Consider the following 18,861-nt stretch of genomic DNA (forward strand, 5'->3'; position numbering starts at 1 on the left):
TTTTTTTTTTTTTTTTTAGTTTTTTAAGATTTTACTTTATTTTTAAAAAGATTTTATTTGGGGCGCCTGGGTGGCGCAGTCGGTTAAGCGTCCGACTTCAGCCAGGTCACGATCTCGCGGTCCGTGAGTTCGAGCCCCGCGTCGGGCTCTGGGCTGATGGCTCAGAGCCTGGAGCCTGTTTCCGATTCTGTGTCTCCCTCTCTCTCTGCCCCTCCCCCGTTCATGCTCTGTCTCTCTCTGTCCCAAAAATAAATAAAAAACGTTGAAAAAAAAATAAAAAATAAATAAATAAATAAAAATAAATAAAAATAAAAAGATTTTATTTGTAAGTAATCTATACACCCAACATGGGGCTTAAACTCACAACCCTAAGATCAAGAGTCACATGCTCTTCCAACTGAGCCAGCCAGGCGACCCAAGTCTGTTTCTTGGTTTGCCTCTCTGTCTTCTTTCCCCCTTTGCTTGTTTGTTTCTTGAATTCTCTGACTTATTTCGCTTAGCATAATACTCTCTAGCTTCATCCATGTCATTGCAAATGGCAAGATATCACTTTTTTTTTTATAAGTTTTTTAAAGTTTATTTATTTTTGAGAGACAGAAAGTGAGAGGGGGAGGGGCAAAGAGAGAATCTCAAGCAGGCTCCGCACTATCAGCATGGAACCCAACATGGGGCTCGAACCCACAAACTGTGAGATCAGGACCTGAGCCAAAACCAAGAGTCAGATGCTTAACCGACGGGGCCACCCAGACACCCCAAGATTTCACTCTTTTTATGGCTGAATAATATTCCTGTGTGTGTGTGTGTGTGTGTGTGTGTGTGTGTGTGTGTGTGTTCCACATCTTCTTTATCCATTAATCCATTGATGGACATTTGGGCTGCTTCCATCGTTTGGCTATAGTAAATAATGCTGCAATAAACATAAACAGGGGTACATGTATTCCTCTGAATGAGTGTTTTTGTATTCTTTGGGTAAATACCCAGTACTGTGATTGCTGGATTGTAGGGTAGTTCTATTTTTAATTTTTTGAGGGAACTCCATACTATTTTCCACCAACAGGGCAAATCCACCATATCCTTGCAAACTATAGTGATATATATTTAATGTATGCATTTAATGCCTATATTAGAAAAAAGAAGGCTTTCAAATCAGTAACCTAAGTTTACACCTTAAAGAAACAGAAAAAGAAAAGCAGAAGGAAGGGAATAATAAAGATTAGAGTAGAGATAAGTGAAATAGAGAACAGAAAAACAATAGAGAAAATCAATAAAATGAAAAGTTGGTTTTTGGAAAGATCTACAGAATTGATGAATCTTTAGCTAGATTGACTGTCTTAGTCAGCTCGGGCTGCTATAGTAAAATACCACAGACCGGGGGGCTTAACCAACAGAAATGTATTTCTCACAGTTCTGGAGGCTGGGAAGTCCAAGGCCAAGACATGTGGGCTGTTTCACTTCCTGATGAGAGCTCTCTGGATGCAGAGAGCCACCTTCTCTGTGCCCTCCCCCATGGTGGTGAGAGTATCTTGTAGTGTCTCTTTTCTTAAGGGTACTAATCCCACCAGATTAGGGCCCCACCCCTATGACTTCCTTTAATCTTAATTACTTCCTTAGAGGCCCTGTCTCCAAATACACCCACACGGGGGGGAGGGGGGGGGGTCAGGGCTTCAACATATGAATGTGAGAGGGCACAATTCAGTCCATAGCACTGTCCAAGAAAAAGAGATAAGACTCAAGTTACTAAAATCAGGAATGAAAGGTGGGACACTACTGACCTTATAGAAGGAAAGATCATAAGGCGATACTACAAAAAACTGCACACAAGTCAACAAATTAGATGTCTTGGATAGAATGGACAAATTCTTATAAAGACACAAATTATATGGGGCGCCTGGGTGGCACAGTCGGTTAAGCGTCCGACTTCAGCCAGGTCACGATCTCGTGGTCCGTGAGTTCGAGCCCCGCGTCAGGCTCTGGGCTGATGGCTCAGAGTCTGGAGCCTGTTTCCGATTCTGTGTCTCCCTCTCTCTCTGCCCCTCCCCCGTTCATGCTCTGTCTCTCTCTGTCCCAAAAATAAATAAAACGTTGAAAAAAAAATTAAAAAAAAAATAAAGACACAAATTATAGAAACTGGCTCAAGAAGAAATCAAAACTCTGAACAGATAGACCTATAACAAGTAAAGAGATCAAACCAGAAATTAAAAAATAAAAAATAAAAGCTTCCTGCAAAGAAAAACGCAGGTCCAGAAGGCTGCACTGGCGAAGGCCAACAAACATTTACAGAAGAATTAACAACATCAACTCTTCACAAACTCTCCCAAAAACAGAAGGGGGAACATATTCCAGCTCACCCTGGTACAAAACTAGAAAAAGAGGTGTATATAATTGTTGATCACTATGTTATACACCTGAAACTAATATAATCTTGTATGTCAACCAGACTTGAAGTGAAAATTTTTGAAAAACTAGAAAAAGACATCATAAGAGAAGTCAAACTACACTGTGATATCTATTATAAATATACATACAAAAATCCTCAACAAAATACCAGCAAACCAAATCCAGTAACATATAAAAGGGATTACAAATCCCTTTTATATGTTATTGGGTGGTTATTGGGTGGTTTAACATACATCAATCAATGTAATACACTATGAACAGAATGAAGGGAAAAAATTTCACATGATCATCTTCATTAATGTGGAAAAAGCATTCAGCAAAATCCAATACTTAACAACCTCTGAAAAGAACCTCTGAAAAGAAGGGAAGTTCAACCTGATAATGAGCCTTTATAAGGAACCCACAGCCAACATCACAACGGACAGTAAAAGACAGAAATCTTTCCCCCTAAGATCAGGAAAATGACAAACATGTCCAGCTAGCCACTTCTATTCAATGTTGTACTGGAAGTTGTAGCCAGGGCAATTTAGGCAAGAAAAGAATATAAAAGACATCTAAACTAGAGAGGAAAAATTATCTATATTTACAGAGGATATGGCATTGTGTACAGAAAATCCTAAGGAACCCATCACAAAACAAAACAAAGAAACAAAAACTCTTACAGCTAATAAACGAGTTCAGTAAGGTTTCAGGATACAAGATCAATACACTAAAAACAATTGTATTTCTATACACTAGCAATGAACAATCAGAAAGTAAGATTAACAGAATGCAAAAGAGACTAGCAGATTTTAACAGAATAAAAAAGATTTGTTGGTATGGTGTTTGAATTTATGTTGCAACTAACCTTTTTTTGTTTTGCTTTTAATGTTTTGTTTGGTTTTGTTTTGTTTATTTAAGGAGAGAACATGAGTGGGGGGTGGGGGGGGAGAGAGAGAGAGAGAGAGGGAGAGAGAGAGAGAGAGAGAGAGAATCTTAAGCAGGCTCCACACTCAGCGTGGAACCCAACGCAGGCCTCAATGCCACAACCTTGGGATCATGACCTGAGCCAAAATCAAGAGTTGGACGCTTGGGGCACCTGGGTGGTTCAGTTGGTTAAGCATCTGAGTCTTGATTTTGGCTCAGGTCAGCCCTGCTTCTGGCTCTGTGCTCATGGCACAGAACCTGCTTGGGATTCTCTCTCTCTCTCTCTCTCTCTCTCTCTCTCTCTCTCCCTCCCTCCCTCCCTCCCTCCCTCCCCCATTCTCTCTCTTTCTCAAAAGAAATAAACTTAAAAAGAATAAAAATAAAAGGTAATAAACACATTCTATCAGTTTTAAATTCTTCCTAATTTAGCAAATATTGATAGGCCAAATACACATAAACAAAAGCTCTTTGGAATCTTCAATAATTTTTAGGAGTGAAAAAATGTCCTGAAACCAAAAATCTGAGAAGTTACTTCAAACCTTACATAAATATGATATGTATTTTTCTATGTATATGTAAGAATTGGGGCACCTGGCTGGCTCAGTCGGAGGAACATGCCATTCTTGATCTCAGGGTCAAGAGCTCGAGCCCCACGTTCGAGGTCGAGTTAGTTTACTTAAAAAACAAAACAAGGGCACCTGAGTGGCTCAGTCAGTTAAGCGCCTACCCAACTCTTGATTTCAGCTCAGGTCATGATCTTGTGGTTTGTGAGATTGAGCCTCATGCTCTGTGTGGAGATTTCTTGGGATATTCTCTCTCCCCTTCTCTCTGCCCCTCCCCCATGTGTGCACATGTTCTCTTGCTCACTCTTAAAAAATATATATTTAATAATTAAAATTTAAATGAAAAAAATAAAGTCTGAAGAGAAAATCTAGGAGACTAATGTAAAATTTATGGTTCAGGGGACCTTAACTGGGACAGAAACACAGAAGCTGTAAAAGAAAAGTCAATATATGTATCTTCTTAAAAATTTTAAAAGAGTTGTGGCAAATTTATAAAAATAAGTCAATGAATAAAAGATGTATCTTTGAATGTTGTGCATTGAAGGTGAAAAAGGGGCACTATCTGTAACATACTGAGAATTCAAATGAAGTGACACGGAAAGACAAACAATGTTAAAAATGAGGAAAGGACACGAATAGGAAATTACAGCACGGCAAACCCAAATATCCAATAAAATAAACATAAAAGACGCTCACACTATACAATGGGGATGCAAATTAAGATAACAACGAGATAGCACTTTATCAATATGAGATTGGCAAAAATAATGATTGCACCTAACGCTGGTGGAGATGGAGGGAAGTCTCCTCTCCTGCTCTGCCAGTGAAATCCGTATTGTCACCGCCTTTTTGAAAAACAATCTGGAGAAGTCTATTACAATTAAAAACACACATACACTTCAACCCAGCAACAAAAGCCCATGTAAATAAAAGTACCAGTAAATAAGCATATATTTACAAAGCATATATTTACTGCGGCATTGTTTGACAAAGCAAAGATCCGGAAAACTGTACATCTATGGCATTAAACAGAATCAATTTGCCCTGCTGGCTGACCTAGAGGGACTGCCGGGAAATATTAACAAGAGCAAAGACAACACAGTGTATGTGTGTGCTTGTATCTATAATCTATGCCATCTCATTTTGTAAAACCAGTATTGATGAAAACATACACGGATATGTGTATGTCTATGTATAATACTGTATGTGTGTATCTTACAAGAACAATATGAAAGCACAAACACATACTGATGTGGGTCACAGGGGCAGCAAGGGATAAGCTTATGCTGTCTCCCGTGGAAGATGCCTCTCCTGCTTTCCTGACCACATTTTTCTTGTCCTCAATCCATTCCTCTTATCTGTCAACCTAGGCTAGGGAAGTCCTGTCGGGACGACCATGTTCCAGTACTTTTGCAGCCTTTGGAATTTCTACAGCACTTCTTGTTTCTATCACATTCATGAACCTATTATTATATATTTATTTTCTATTACTTTTTGTCTACACGTGTTCACACGTCTCACAAGAGACAAAATCGTGTAGTGGTTAACGGCGTGGACTTGCGAGTCAGACCCCCTGGGTTTGATTCCAAGCTCCATCACTGTGGTTGTGTGAACTCGGTAAGGGCCGTATTTTCTGTTTTCTCATCTGTGAAACGGGCACAACGATGGCACCCGTCGCAGGGTTGTTGTGAGGAGATGAGCGAATGCACGCACGGTGCCTAAACAGCGCCTGGCACCTGGTGATGCCACAACCGTGAGTGGCGATGATCAGCATCATTATTCTCTCACTTATCCAAATCTTACTTGGAGGTATTTTAAGCCCAGATACTCTTTCAGATTTGTTTTGTATCCCTTCCTCATTATTTCCTAGAATGATGTTATGTCAAGGCCCTCAAATATTTGTTGAATAAATAAATGACTCTTAGCCTCGAGAAATCTCTAGAGAAGGAGATTGCTATAGGACTGTCACTTCCATGGCAACCAGCAAGTCAATGTCCATGCTGATCTCACCTGGCACTTAAGCCTGTTTTGTTAAGAGGGGAGAATATTTGTCTTAAAATCAGTCTTCTCAAATAGCACAAGAAGGCTTTTCTTCTCCACTTATGAGCTAGACACCTCACCTTAAACTGTAATCAGGAAATGAGCCATTTGTGGTGGGAACACTGGAATCAGGGTTCCTGAGCCCTGTGATTTACCATCAGCTTTCTGGGAACATAAGACAAATGTTTAACATAAAACTAAATTGTACTAGGGGCACCTGGGTGGCTCGGTTGGTTAAGCGACCGACTTTGGGTCAGATCATGATCTCATAGCTAGTGAGTTCCAGCCCCACATCAGGCCCTGTGCTGACAGCTCAGAGCCTGGAACCTGCTTTGGATTCTGTGTCTCCCTCTCTCTCTCTGCCCCTCCTCCGCTCACGCTCTGTCTCTCAAAAATGAATAAATGTTAGAAACAAGACTAAATTGTATTAGATGATACATTTCTTTGAACCACCTGGTGAAATGCGTTCGCGCCCTTACAAACTGTAGCCGTTACCTGCCTGTTCCTGTGTGTGCGCTGGCCAAGCCCATCTAATGAAGGTTTTATTTCTCTGGAGGTTTAAATGGGTCTGGGGGCTTGTGGGCCAAGAGAACATCAGAAGCAATTTAGAAAATGATGAAAACACCTGTCCTTCCGAGGCCATCCTTCCTCTCTCCTCCTGCCCTGAATGCTCCACCTCTCCCTCTCAGCTGGATCCTTCCCAGCAGCATTTTAATAAGCTTCAGTGTCTCCCAAATTAGAACCGAACACAACTGCCCTGCTGCGGGCTCTCACACTTGCTCTCTCGCTCACAGCCAGATTCGTGGGAAGAGCCGTATATCTTACCGGCTCCATTCTCTTACTTCCCACCTGCTCCCCAACTCGGTTTGACTTTTTGCCCCATTAGTCTTCAAGGTGCTCAGCACCCGCCCTCCGCCCACTGAATCTGGTGCACCCTCTCTCTCACTTCTCACTACACAGGTGACTCTGCGGCCCTCCCCGCTGACCAGGACCTCGCTGCCTCCCCCCATTTCCTCCTCCTGGTCTCCAGGTAGTTTCCAGTGTCAACAAAGAGGGTGTAACTTGCCTCGCCTTTCTGCTGCGCGTACACAGAAGTACATACATCATTCATCAGGCTGTGTATTTATGTTTGTTTTCTTTCTGAAATTGAATCATAGTGTTCACATCGCTTTGTGATTTCCTTCTCCTATTTGGCGTTATACACTAGACAGTCTGTAAGTCAGAAAAAAACATCCCTAACGCTACCTTTACATCTTTTTATTTTGGCATATAAATGTGTGTATATCAGACAGAACTTTTAGCACACCAGGACAAGTCATTACATTCTTAGAAATTAGATCAGATTGTGCACCTGGGGGTTCTCTTGAGCTTCCTGGGCAGCAGGACCAGTGGCCACAGTTGCAAGTGCACAGATTTTAACTGGATGTAAGGTAAACGGAGCCTAATTCCCCTTGGCTTCCAGCCCCACCCCGATAGAGCCATGTTATCTTTAGAAGCATTGAGTAGCTCTGTGAAAACACTGGCTCCGTTATCTGTGTTTTGGGTTTCAATAGGAAATTAAAAAATTTTTTTACAATGCTAAGCAAGATGACATTTGACTCAAAGGTCCTGAAAACACTTGTGCTGTCTCCTTCAAAGCTGTCACCTTGGGAGGTAGTAGCCATGTTCCAATGACAGTGCCACGTGCTCAAATGCTCTGTGGAAATTTTCCTTGAGTCTAAGCACCTTTCACTTTCCTTTTTCTTTTGAATTTAAAAAGTAACACCCACTCTTGGTTTACCAGCTGAGTAAAACACAGATAGCTGGGGCCCTCCCTGGGTCGCCCTTGCTAACACTCTGCGGTATGCTGTAGGGGTGAAGAGAGAGGGAAAGTCCAGGATCTGTTGACTGGAGTGCATCGCAGAGCCATGTTCCGGCCCCAAAGGCCAGATCCTTTCCTTACAATTTCCCAACACCTTCTAGGAGTCTTCTGAAAATTCTAGTTATCACAACAAATATTTTCAAACCCTACCCTCTTAAAATAAAAATCAGGGTAGCCAAAAGTCCAGAAAATTAAAAGATCTCTATAGGGGCGCCTGGCTGGCTCAGTTGGTGGAGCATGTGACTCTTGATCTCGGGTTGTGGATGAGCTCCACATCGGGTATAGAGATTACTTAAAAATAAAATCTTAAAAAAATAAAATAAAAGATCTGTATATTCCTTAATTTTTAGTAGACTATAATTGCTTCCATAGGGATATTTTCCAAAGTTGAATTCCCATCATTAACAGAACAGTTGAGCCAAATGAATTTTCCCTTGCAATTCAAAGACAAAGGGGTTGACAGTAACAAAACAAAAAATCCAAAGCAAACAAAAAAATTCCAAAGAGATAACTCAGGAAGAGGACAAATAGCTGCTGAGGAGAACTTCTGGATATAATGACAAAAACTCAATGGAATTAATTAATTAAGATATTAATTCAAAATATAATTTAAAACAATACTGATGGGACAGGGAACAAAGATGGTCTCTTATCACAGTCCTGAGAAGACTGGGTCAGGGAGCTGGGTTCTCTCCTGTGGCTGGCCAACAATAGCCTACAGGACAAGATGCCTGCTTTTGAAAGGCCAGCAAGCTGAGAATGATTTTACATCTTTAAATATTTGAAAAAAAAAAAAAGTTTAGTGACCCACAAAAATAAAATGAAATCCAAATTTTAGTGTCCATAAATACAATTTTATGGGAACAGAGCCGCATTCATCCTTTTATGTATTGCTGATAGCTACTTTGCCTCACAACGGCAGATTTGAGTAGTTGAAACAGAGACCACATTGCCTCCAAAGCCTAAAATATTTACTACTTTTCTCTTTACAGAAAAAGCCTACCAATCCCTGTTCTAAACCAGATTTTACTGCCATCGACTTTGTGTGACCTTAGGCTGGTCTCCTCCCCTCTCTGGATCCACCTTTGCAAAGGAAGGGGCCAGGATCCCCAGCCGAGGTCCAGAACTGCGCTTGTCGGACAAGGCCGAGCGGTCTTCACCCTCTAGCGCCACCTACAGCTCAGGAAGAAAACGGCAGGCGGGAGGCGGCCTGTGGGAAGGACAATCACTGGGCGACCTAAGCACAGCCTTCTTCGCCGGAAGGCTCTTAAATGAAGGCTCTTAAATGAACTCGCTGGAAAATCTCCCCCAGCTGGTGCCATCAGTGGACAAAACCCTGACTTTACAGACCTTTTAACCCGAGAGACCACAACTCCAAGGGGAAACCTCTCCTCCAGCATTCACTTCAGGAGTACTTGCTCCCCACAAAATAGAAGGAATGCAAACCACGAATTAGTACCGAGATGTGGAGAGAGTAACGTGTATGGGTTTTCTAGGCCTGGAGGAAGAACGAGGAAAAAGCTCGTCGTCTGAAAAACCCATCTCCCGCCCACGAGTCGCCATTCTCCATCTGCGCTTCATGAGACTCACCGACGTTAGTTCTGAACCTTCTGGTTTTAAAAAACCAGGTAAGCAGATTTTGCAGAGCCGAGGAAACCCATATTGAAACAGCGCAAATAAAAGAGCAAGGTGGTTGGTTCCGCCCGCTCTGAACCCAGCCTCTCAGCCTAGAGAGTCTCACGGGAGCCTCTGGGCCCGACGCTCCCAAACATGAGGAAGACCAGGGCAGGCTCGGGCCCCTTCAAAGCAAAAGACTCATGTCGCAGAAGTGCTGCCTTTCAACCTCCCATAAGCCCCGAGTGCTGTGGAGCGTGACACCTGTGTGCTGTGGCTGCAGAAAACCCACCCCAGGGGCGGCACGTGTCCTTCAGACATGGCCACCCCCAATCCTCCCGCCTCGAACCCTCCGGTCGGTTATGTCTAACCTACGTTCCCCAGTCTGGGCCACTCTTGTGATGTGCCCCGAGCAGAACACAGCAGAAGGGATGTTCTAGACCGCTGAGCCCGGAAGAGGACTGGAAGCTTTCACTTCCTCCCTCTTGGAACCCAGCCACCAACCGGTGAGGAACCGTAAGCCTGACCGCTGGGCGATCGGAGGCCACGCGGAGGGGCCGGGGAGGGTGGGAGGCCAGCTTGGACGCGGAAAGCAGCCACACGACACCTCAACTGAGATGGGCAAGACCCCCCGCAGCTGAGCTTAGCCAAGCTCCAGCACTGTGAGGAATAATGCTGCAGGGATCAAACCTCCATTTCTGGACTAACTCTTCGAGGCAAGGAACAGACTCAATAATTTGGCATGAGTTTTCTAGGTGGTGTCAAGGGCCACCAACTTACTTCATCATCTTCCTCTTCATCATCATCAGATTCAAGAACACCATCCTGTAGCTCCTCTATAAAGAAAAAAATAAATGAATAACTGCAAACACAGTTGGGAGTCTTGGCCAACAAAATCCTTCAGCTGCTGTAGAGGTGCGTAAACGCGCTAATGAGAATCGGGTCACCTTAGAACAATTTGGTTTCTGGGGCCATTGCGGCCACAGGTTGCGATCATCTTCAGCAAATTAAATCTCTCCCCGAGTTTGACCAGAACGCATTGGTAGTGGCGCGAGCAAAGTTAAAAGCTAGCATACAATTTGAGAGGAATTTAGAAAAAAAGAAATTAAACTAGTGTTGCTAGGCATCGAGCTAGATGCTGTACACGTGTTATTTCCTCCGTACAAAGATTTGGTTGACTCTTCTCCCCACTTTATAGCAAACAGCAAAAGGAGGCATACAGAGGATAAGAGATTTGTTTACGGTCACACTCCCGTAAGTGACAGAGCTGAGATTCAACTCAAGCCTTTTTTTTAAATCCCATGATTTTCCCACAGAAGCTGGGGTAGCAGCCGTGGCAGGTAGGGTTCCTGAAGGCTCCCGTGGTTCACTGCTAGATCTTAAGAGTTTATATATAAAGGAGGGATAATAGCAAAATGGAATCTGAGAAAGGACGAGCCTCTGTGTTTTCATCTGTGAAATGGGGATCAGACCACTTACTTCCTAGGGTTGTTGGGTGGGTGGGGGGAACTTCACAGTATACCAAACTAAGCCACCTGGCCCAGGGCCAGGTACACAGTGGCTATTAGAGAAGTTTGGTTACTTTCTCCTCCACGAAGCCTTCCCTGACCCCTCACTGGGCAGTCACCCCTCAGTCTGCTGAACACTCAGCATTTTCTCTAGACAGCATTGTCCTGGAGAGTGGTACTAGACAGTACCATACTGGACAGCAGTCTGATAGTACTTGCCACTTTGGGATGATCAGTTTACTCATGTATGAATGGCTATGGACTTGTCTGGGCATCTTCCTCACCCATTGTACTGAATTGTGAGTCCCTGAGAACAGAGCACCGGGCTTACTCATCCCTCTATCCCTAATGCTTCTTCCTTAACGATCATTTGTTTCTTGAACAGATGACATGAAAGTAAAGAGAGCCCGAGAGAAGAGAGGAAGTCAAGTAGGAAGTAGGAGGCAAGGAGCCAAAGGCTATTCTTGAAGAGACTGCTCAGCATACTTAGAAAGGGGGCAGATTAAACTTAAACCCCAAAACTATTTCATAGAAGGAATATGTAGAAGCCCCAGGACACCCACTGTCCTTGACACAACCCTCATTCTAAAGGGAAGGACTCTCACGGACTTGGCTAGACCAAGGCCTGCAGGACACCAACTTCTGTCCCCACCTCAGGGGGCTTGCACACCTCCACGCCCATCACGGCCCCACCCCTGTCACGAAACGCTGCTTAAGTCAAGAAAACTACCTTGCAGATGGGGAAATTACGCCATTCTGCACTTGAGCTGAAGCTCCCTCACCTAACTTCTGTGCCCTCCCAGCGCACGTAGAGCTCTGCTCCGTGACACCTGCAGGTAAATGCCTATCAAGCAGGTGGCTTTCGAAACGGGGGTGCTGCTGTATTCATCAGCTGTGGACATTTCTTTTTCCAATATGCAAATGCCCCCTCCCACTTTTTAAAAAAGAATCTTAGACGTTCCGTGAAGCCACAGGCTGGTCCAGCCACAACCCCTCCCCTGAGCCTGTTGGCTCAGACTCATCCTATTCCCCAGAACAATCCAGTCCTGTGAACTTAATTAAGTACCTTATAACTGTCAGTTCCTCCTCTTGGGGGTGACAGGGACATCAGCCCTGCTTCCCGCACTGTCTCCTGGGTTGTGGCACGGCCAGCTGCCCTCACTCCAGTAACTAACAGTGAGTGGTGCTCGGAGCCATCAGTGTCCTTCCTTTCCTGCGGCCCAGCTGGCGATGCTGGCTCTGCCCTGCTCCCGTCCTCTCCTCAGGGACTGGCCAGTACCTGCCAGGCCCCCCCCCTTGAGGGCTGGAGTCATAGATGAACCTCCCTGTTGCTGCTGGTGGCGGTCACCTCTGTCTGCCACGTCCCTTAAGCTTCCCCAGGGCAGTCCTTCCCTACCTGTGGGGTTAGGTTCCTAAAATACTCTGGAATTTCAAACCTTAAAACTTTGGGGCGCCTGGGTGGTGCAGTCGGTTAAGCGTCTGACTTCAGCCAGGTCACGATCTCACGGTCTGTGAGTTCGAGCCCCGCGTCAGGCTCTGGGCTGATGGCTCAGAACCTGGAGCCTGTTTCCAATTCTGTGTCTCCCTCTCTCTCTGCCCCTCCCCTGTTCATGCTCTGTCTCTCTCTGTCTCAAAAATAAATAAACGTTGAAAAAAAAAATTAAAAAAAAAAAAAAAACTTTATAGGAAAAACAGTACTAGAGAACTGAGATGGGCCCGAATGTATGAAAACCCATACGCATGTTTCACATGTTTACTAAAATAGAACAATAAAGCCAATACGCTAGAGATTGTGGCAATGCCATCCGACTTATCTTAAACTAGTAAGCTACTACTAATTCATACTCTACTGTTAATGTCTACTTGAGGATGAAGCCCAAATGGGGTGGAAACTCCAGCTCTCCCCTCTGTGGCTTTCACAGTGATGCTGGTACACCCATTCATTCTGACTCCATGCTCATGACACATATCCTAAGGCAGCTGTGTGTGTGTGCCTCGTCCTCCATTCAAACGTTCAATGACTTCCTCATTTTGTTTCAAAGGATCAGACTCCTAAGTAATAGGGTCTCTGGGGACCTGCCACTGTCCCATGGATACAGAATAACTGAAGTGCTTCCTAAAAAAAAGAAATACTTTTGACACTCATTATTGAAACTGGAACTTACTGAGCAAAGCAGGTGTACGTCAAGCCCCTTCTGAATATACCAGAACTCCACCCACGATAACTTCCTGACAAAGCACATCCCTCACGGAAATGTCTAACTGACCCTCCCTCTTCACATTCTTCAGCATGTTAGCTTAAGGGCCAGTTTTACAGACGACAAAGAGACGGTTTGGGGCCAGAGCGCAAGGGGGACCGCCCCTGTGGCTTGGCTGCCAGGAAGGAGGGGAGACCGACAAGAAAATGGAGGCGCACGGGTCTCGATAGACTGGAACACAAAGCCAGCCTTGAAGAAGATTCCGGGCCCAAACGTGACCCCGAAGCCACAGAGGACCCCCACTCGCCAGGGACGGAGTTCTCAGCTGTTCCCTGCAGCAGTTCCCTCCTTCCCCAGCAGTGGCCTCTCTTCTACCCACAGCCGGTGAGGGAGCGAGCGGAGTCCCGACTGCTGTCACGGAACAGCCGCATTTTATTTCGCTGTGTTTTGTCGATCCATCCGCCCAGCAGAGTGGGGGTTCCAAATCAGAAATGCAGCTGTTGGAGAAAGCAAAATTCTATTCCTCGCTCACCTGAATCTGGGATGAATAGCCAAGGGGAGGATGTTCAGATGGAAATGTGCCCCACCCAGCCTGAGGGAGTGAAGGTTTCACTAGCTGCTCTCCCTGCTGCTTCCTGTTGATCAGGAGCCTCTAACGTCCTCTTTCAGCCTCTCCATTTCTGTGCTCGTCTGAGGCAGGGACCCACCACCCCGGCTGCGTGTGGGGATCACCTGGGAGCTTTAAACACTACCCCCCTCCCCAACCTGTGCTCTGTTTCTCAAAAAGAAATAAATGTAAACACTATTCACACCTGGGGCCCCCCTGGAGCTTCTGACTTCACTAGCATGGGGTGCTGCTTTGGGGACTTTAAATCTCCTCAGGTGACTGCCATGTGCAGCTCAGGCCGCGAACCATGAGCCACCTATGGGCTTCCTCCAGTGAATGGCTTCGGGCAACTGTTTCTTGGCCTTGGTCAAGCTGCTGACTCAGGAGTAGAGATCGGGAGATTCATTTTTTCACCTTTGCTCACGTGCTAAGTAGGATCTGTGCACTTGGACTTTGAGTGATGTGGGCTGCTGGGTGCCTCTGGCACGGGTACGAGTCAGGATGAAGATGTCAGGAGTCCACAGAAAGAGCTAGAGCCTCCCCTCCATCCTGGTCCCATCCAAGGCTTCCTGCACCTTCCTTTCCTGCTTACTATGGGATGTCGATTGTCACGGTAACGGAGAAAGCCTGAGAGAACGAGGATCATCTCCTCCATGGCACCAGCGGGCAACATAAGTTTGTTTTGAAAGCGTGAATGCACGCGGGAGAGTGACATTTTCTGTGGTGGTGCCACGGAGGTCGGCATTGTTTTCCTTATCTGGCCCTGGGACCCCCAGAGAAGCCCTGTGAAGCGGGGAGAGAACGAGGAGGGGGAGGTCCACATAAAGAGAACGTAAGGGTAGAGCAGAGTTTCTGCGGTTGCTTTTGAATTCTTTTTGTTGACTCTAAGCCTGAAGTGTGGTGAAAGATCGTTGATCCTGGGACAATCTGGACTGCCTTGTTGGTGGGTTCAGTTGGGTCTCCCCACCTCCCTTAAAGCCCCTGAATGGATTCCAAGATATGACAAGCCTTCCTAAGAAAGCCTGTGTATCCTTCCAGCACACATGAGAGATGCACAGACAGATTATAGCTTCCTGCTTTGAACGGACCTGAATTAAGCTGCTTGATGATGAATTCGATCTGGCGAACCATTTCAGCATTGCCTTCTTTGATGAAGCAGCGGAGGACGTACTCCATTCCCTGGGGCAGTAGACAGAGTAAGAGTTAGTATTTTAGTTGTTTTGTGGGGGAGAACAGCTCTACCCAATTAAAAAAAAAACCTCTGGCAGGAGAGTAGGGATATACACAATAAAGATACCTCTGCTCAGTACTAAACATTCTTCTTGTTATTTTTCACAACCCACAGTGAAACTGCTTTCTTCTTGGTTGGCTATCTGACCTAATTATAAAACGTTTGGCAGACAACAACAAAAACCTATTGTACAGAGAACTGGGGGTTGCCAGAGGGAGGTGAGGTGATAGGTGAAATAGGTGAAGGGGATTAAGACAAACTTCCTGTTATAAAGTCAATAAGTCGTCACAGAGATAAAAAGTACATCAGGACTACAGTCAATAATGCTGTAATAATGTATGGTGACTGTGCTTGTCTTGAGCAATGGATGTACATCTGAAACTAAAAGAACACTGTATATCAACTATATTCTCATAAAAAGTGAAAAAAATCTATTGTAAAATTTAATTGCATAAGTATTCCCTTTAGTTTGGGCAATGTGTTGTTTTGGGAGGTAATTTCTGTCCTGTGATTTCTTTACGTTTATACACTTCCTTCTGGATTTTAGAAACAAAATGAAGAGTAAAGCCATCTGTTTAGAGAAATAAATGAACAAACAGAACCTCTTTTTAAACAGCTATTGTTCTTCTTCTATCAAAAGAATTATAAAGGCACCATATTGCATAATATTTACTTTGTTACAAAACACTGACATCAGAACTCTCAATACTAGCTAACAGGATTGCAGGGAAATGTAAGATACCAACTTAACCACAGGTATCTGTTTCCCCGCCTTCCTCTTTCCTTGAGGGATCTGAATGAGCACGTGTGGCTGGAGCTGATGAGACCTTCTTGCCATAAGAGGAAAGTGTATCTAATAATGACCCCAAAATAGAGGAAGCAGACTCCAGAGGTCCCAGGAGAGAAATGGATCCAGTTACACATGAACCCTGATCAAGGTCTGCCTGATGCTTACGCCTGGACTTTTCAGTTAAATGAGCCAATATTTCCCTCTTTTAATGCAGGCCTGTTTGGAGTCAATGGCTGTAAGTGAATCAAAGAAATGTCAAGTGCAGTTTTGAACATGGTGAATTCCCATCGTGTAGAGAAGAGCATTACCTTCCAGAAGGCTAAGTCTGGATTAGAATCTGAGTTCCCTCATGAATTAACAGTGTGACCTTGATCAAATTACTTAGTTCCTCCCAACCTGTGTCCTCAACTATAAAATAAGGATGGCAACGCTGGTTAACATGAAATCTTTAAAAGGTAAAGAATCTAATTGGGTGTTGGTTAGGTAGATACATATGTTTGTCCATTGCATTGAACTATATAAATTATACCTAAAAAAACAGCATCCAGTCCAAGTGCTGGTACATAATAGATGCTCAATAAATGGTTAAGGGGAGTCGGGGTGGCTCAGTTGTTTAAGGGTCCGACTCTTGATCTCAGCTCAGGTCTTGATCTCAGGGTTGTGAGTTCAAGCCCTGAATGGGGTTCCATGCTGGGTGTAAAGCCTACTGAAATGGTTAAGATCGTTCCTGCTGTGTTTGGAAGGGATTTGTGGCTCAGAAGACAGATCTGGTAGCCGAGGCCAAGGGAATAAACAAGGTTCCGGGTGACAGCAGAGTGAGAGGCTTAGGACAGCACCTTTGAGAAGGGAAACATTTAACGGAGAGGCAGGCAGAGACAGGCAAGCGCACAGAGGAGAGCATGAAGGAGTGGTCTGGAAGGGAGGAACAACTCTGGATAGTCTTTGAGTCAAGGGAAGAGGGTATCAAGCGGGCAGGAGTCTGCTCCAGCCCAGGCCAGACTGTCTGGCTGGGATTTCAATCCTGGGGAAGAGCTTCATGGCCGACAACTGCACCAGCGCCGGGGGCAGGAGGCTTTGGAGCAGGCATCGGCGCAGCCCTATTGATCTGAACCACTCTCCCGTCCCAGACCTTGGCAGTCTCTTAAAGTTCAAATGGCCTCAGTGCACTCGTTTATCTTCTTCTCTGTTTGGGGGGGGGGGGGGGTGGGGTGGTGGTATTATTTTAAGACCACCATCATAGCATTTGGTACCGATATAATTTCTATGTTTTCTTTGTCGTTTTCCACAAGCATACGAATGTTTTACCTGGTTGCAAAAACAGAGTTCTTATGATGTCATATTCTCCTCTCCTTTTGGGAGTCCAGTTACACATGTGTGAGACCTCTGGGTATTGTCCCCCAGGTCTCTGAGACACTGTCCCTTTCCTCCACACTTTTTCTCTCTGGCCTGGCTGATCTCTAAGGGTCACGCTCTAATGTCCTATAACACGAATCTCTCCTCCCCACTTGGTCCCTGTCCCTTTACTTCTGTTTTGTCCTGCCTTCCCTGCCCCTTGCCCTGGATGTCCTTCCTGCAAGCTGCCTTTCCTGCTGTCTGATCCATATCACCTCCCTTCTTTTTTTCTTAGCCTACGTGTTTTCTTCCTTGGTGTCTCCTTTGGTTGAGAATTCCTCTCACCAGAAGGACCATAATGCAGAATTTAACCAAGTCCATTTTCCCTTGTTCCGTACTGAAATGATTCCCCTCTCCCCCAAAGCAATAGGCAATTAAGTTTCATTGTTCAGTGTGACCACACAGAATAGTTCCTAATTGAGTTTTTATCTCTGGCATAACTGTTGATGTAATTTTAGATGACTAATTAGGAGATTTAGCAATTCTTCTAAGTAAGCAAAATCAAGTGGAAGAACATGTTTCACTGGTCTCAAACTGAATTTGGCCTGTCTTTTGACTGTGGAAATATATTTAATCCCTTCTTCATAGCATTTAATATGCACACAGTTGAGCTGGTTCCGCATGTTATGAGAAAAAGGACAAAACTCCAGTGGTTTTGCTGATTAGATCCAGAAACACTTGTTATCGCATACGATGCTAATCACCTGAAGCTTGTTTTATGCTTAATCCAACAGCACTAATGTAAACACATCAAGTATTGAATTCACTATTTACCAACCACACCAGGAACCAGACAGCTTTATCGTCTTTACCAGAGTGTCTGTCCCACTTGGTTGCTGTGAGAAGGTCTGCAGCCTCCGAGTGTTTGGACCACACCACTACTCACTCCTGCCGCAAGTCCCCTAGGACTCCTGCAGGTGAATTTCAGTGATACTTTCTCCATTTCACTGTTTTCCTGCTAAGCTTCTACTATGAAATCCATAGGCATTCCCAACGCCCCAAATTAAAACGAATCATTAAAAAAAAGTCTATTAACTTTCCAAAAATAAGCCTGTTGGGAACTTTCTAACATGGTAGTTCTTAGGAGTTAGGGATCCCTCGAGAATATGATAAAAGCTCCAGATTCTCTCTCCAGAAAACTGCAAATACATATCTGGCATACAATTCCAGGGAGTTCATAAGCTACGTGCAAGCCACGGGGCCCAGTCTCAGATCTCCTTGCTCTAACAGCTTCTGAACCGTGGCACTGATTGAAGCTTACGAATTTCTCAAGCATATTTGCTTTCTTTCTTTTTTTTTTTTTTGTAAATGTTTATTTATTTATTTATTTATTTTTTTTTTAATTTTTTTTTTTCAACGTTTATTTATTTTTGGGACAGAGAGAGACAGAGCATGAACGGGGGAGGGGCAGAGAGAGAGGGAGACACAGAATCGGAAACAGGCTCCAGGCTCTGAGCCATCAGCCCAGAGCCCGACGCGGGGCTCGAACTCCCGGACCGCGAGATCGTGACCTGGCTGAAGTCGGACGCTTAACCGACTGCGCCACCCAGGCGCCCCAATGTTTATTTATTTTTGAGAGAGACAGAGACAGCACGAGCAGGGGAGGGACAGAGAGAGAGTGGGGCAGAGAATCCTAAGCAGGCTCCGTGCTGTCAGCACAGAGCCCGAGGTGGGGCTCAAACTCACAAACCTATGAGATCATGACCCGGGTCGTAGTCAAGAGTCAGACGCTTCACCAACTGAGCCACCCAGGT

General features: G+C 44.7%; 1 protein-coding gene across 8 annotated transcripts in view; it reads right to left on the reverse strand.

Moving 5' to 3' along the window:
• The window catches only part of ARMC9 (armadillo repeat containing 9), a 150,287-nt gene that overhangs the window by 63,257 nt on the left and 68,169 nt on the right, over positions 1-18,861 (reverse strand). For all 8 annotated transcript variants that reach the window (XM_040450727.1, XM_040450725.1, XM_040450726.1 and 5 more), the window contains 2 exons: positions 14,783-14,873; positions 10,162-10,217 (listed from right to left, as the gene is read on the reverse strand). In XM_040450727.1, the coding sequence (XP_040306661.1) occupies positions 10,162-10,217; positions 14,783-14,873 (147 nt within the window). The remainder of the gene's footprint in view (positions 1-10,161; positions 10,218-14,782; positions 14,874-18,861) is intronic.

Source organism: Herpailurus yagouaroundi, unplaced genomic scaffold (genome assembly GCF_014898765.1).
Source record: "Herpailurus yagouaroundi ecotype Mexico unplaced genomic scaffold, PumYag 202, whole genome shotgun sequence".
Taxonomy (NCBI): Eukaryota; Metazoa; Chordata; class Mammalia; order Carnivora; family Felidae; genus Herpailurus; species Herpailurus yagouaroundi.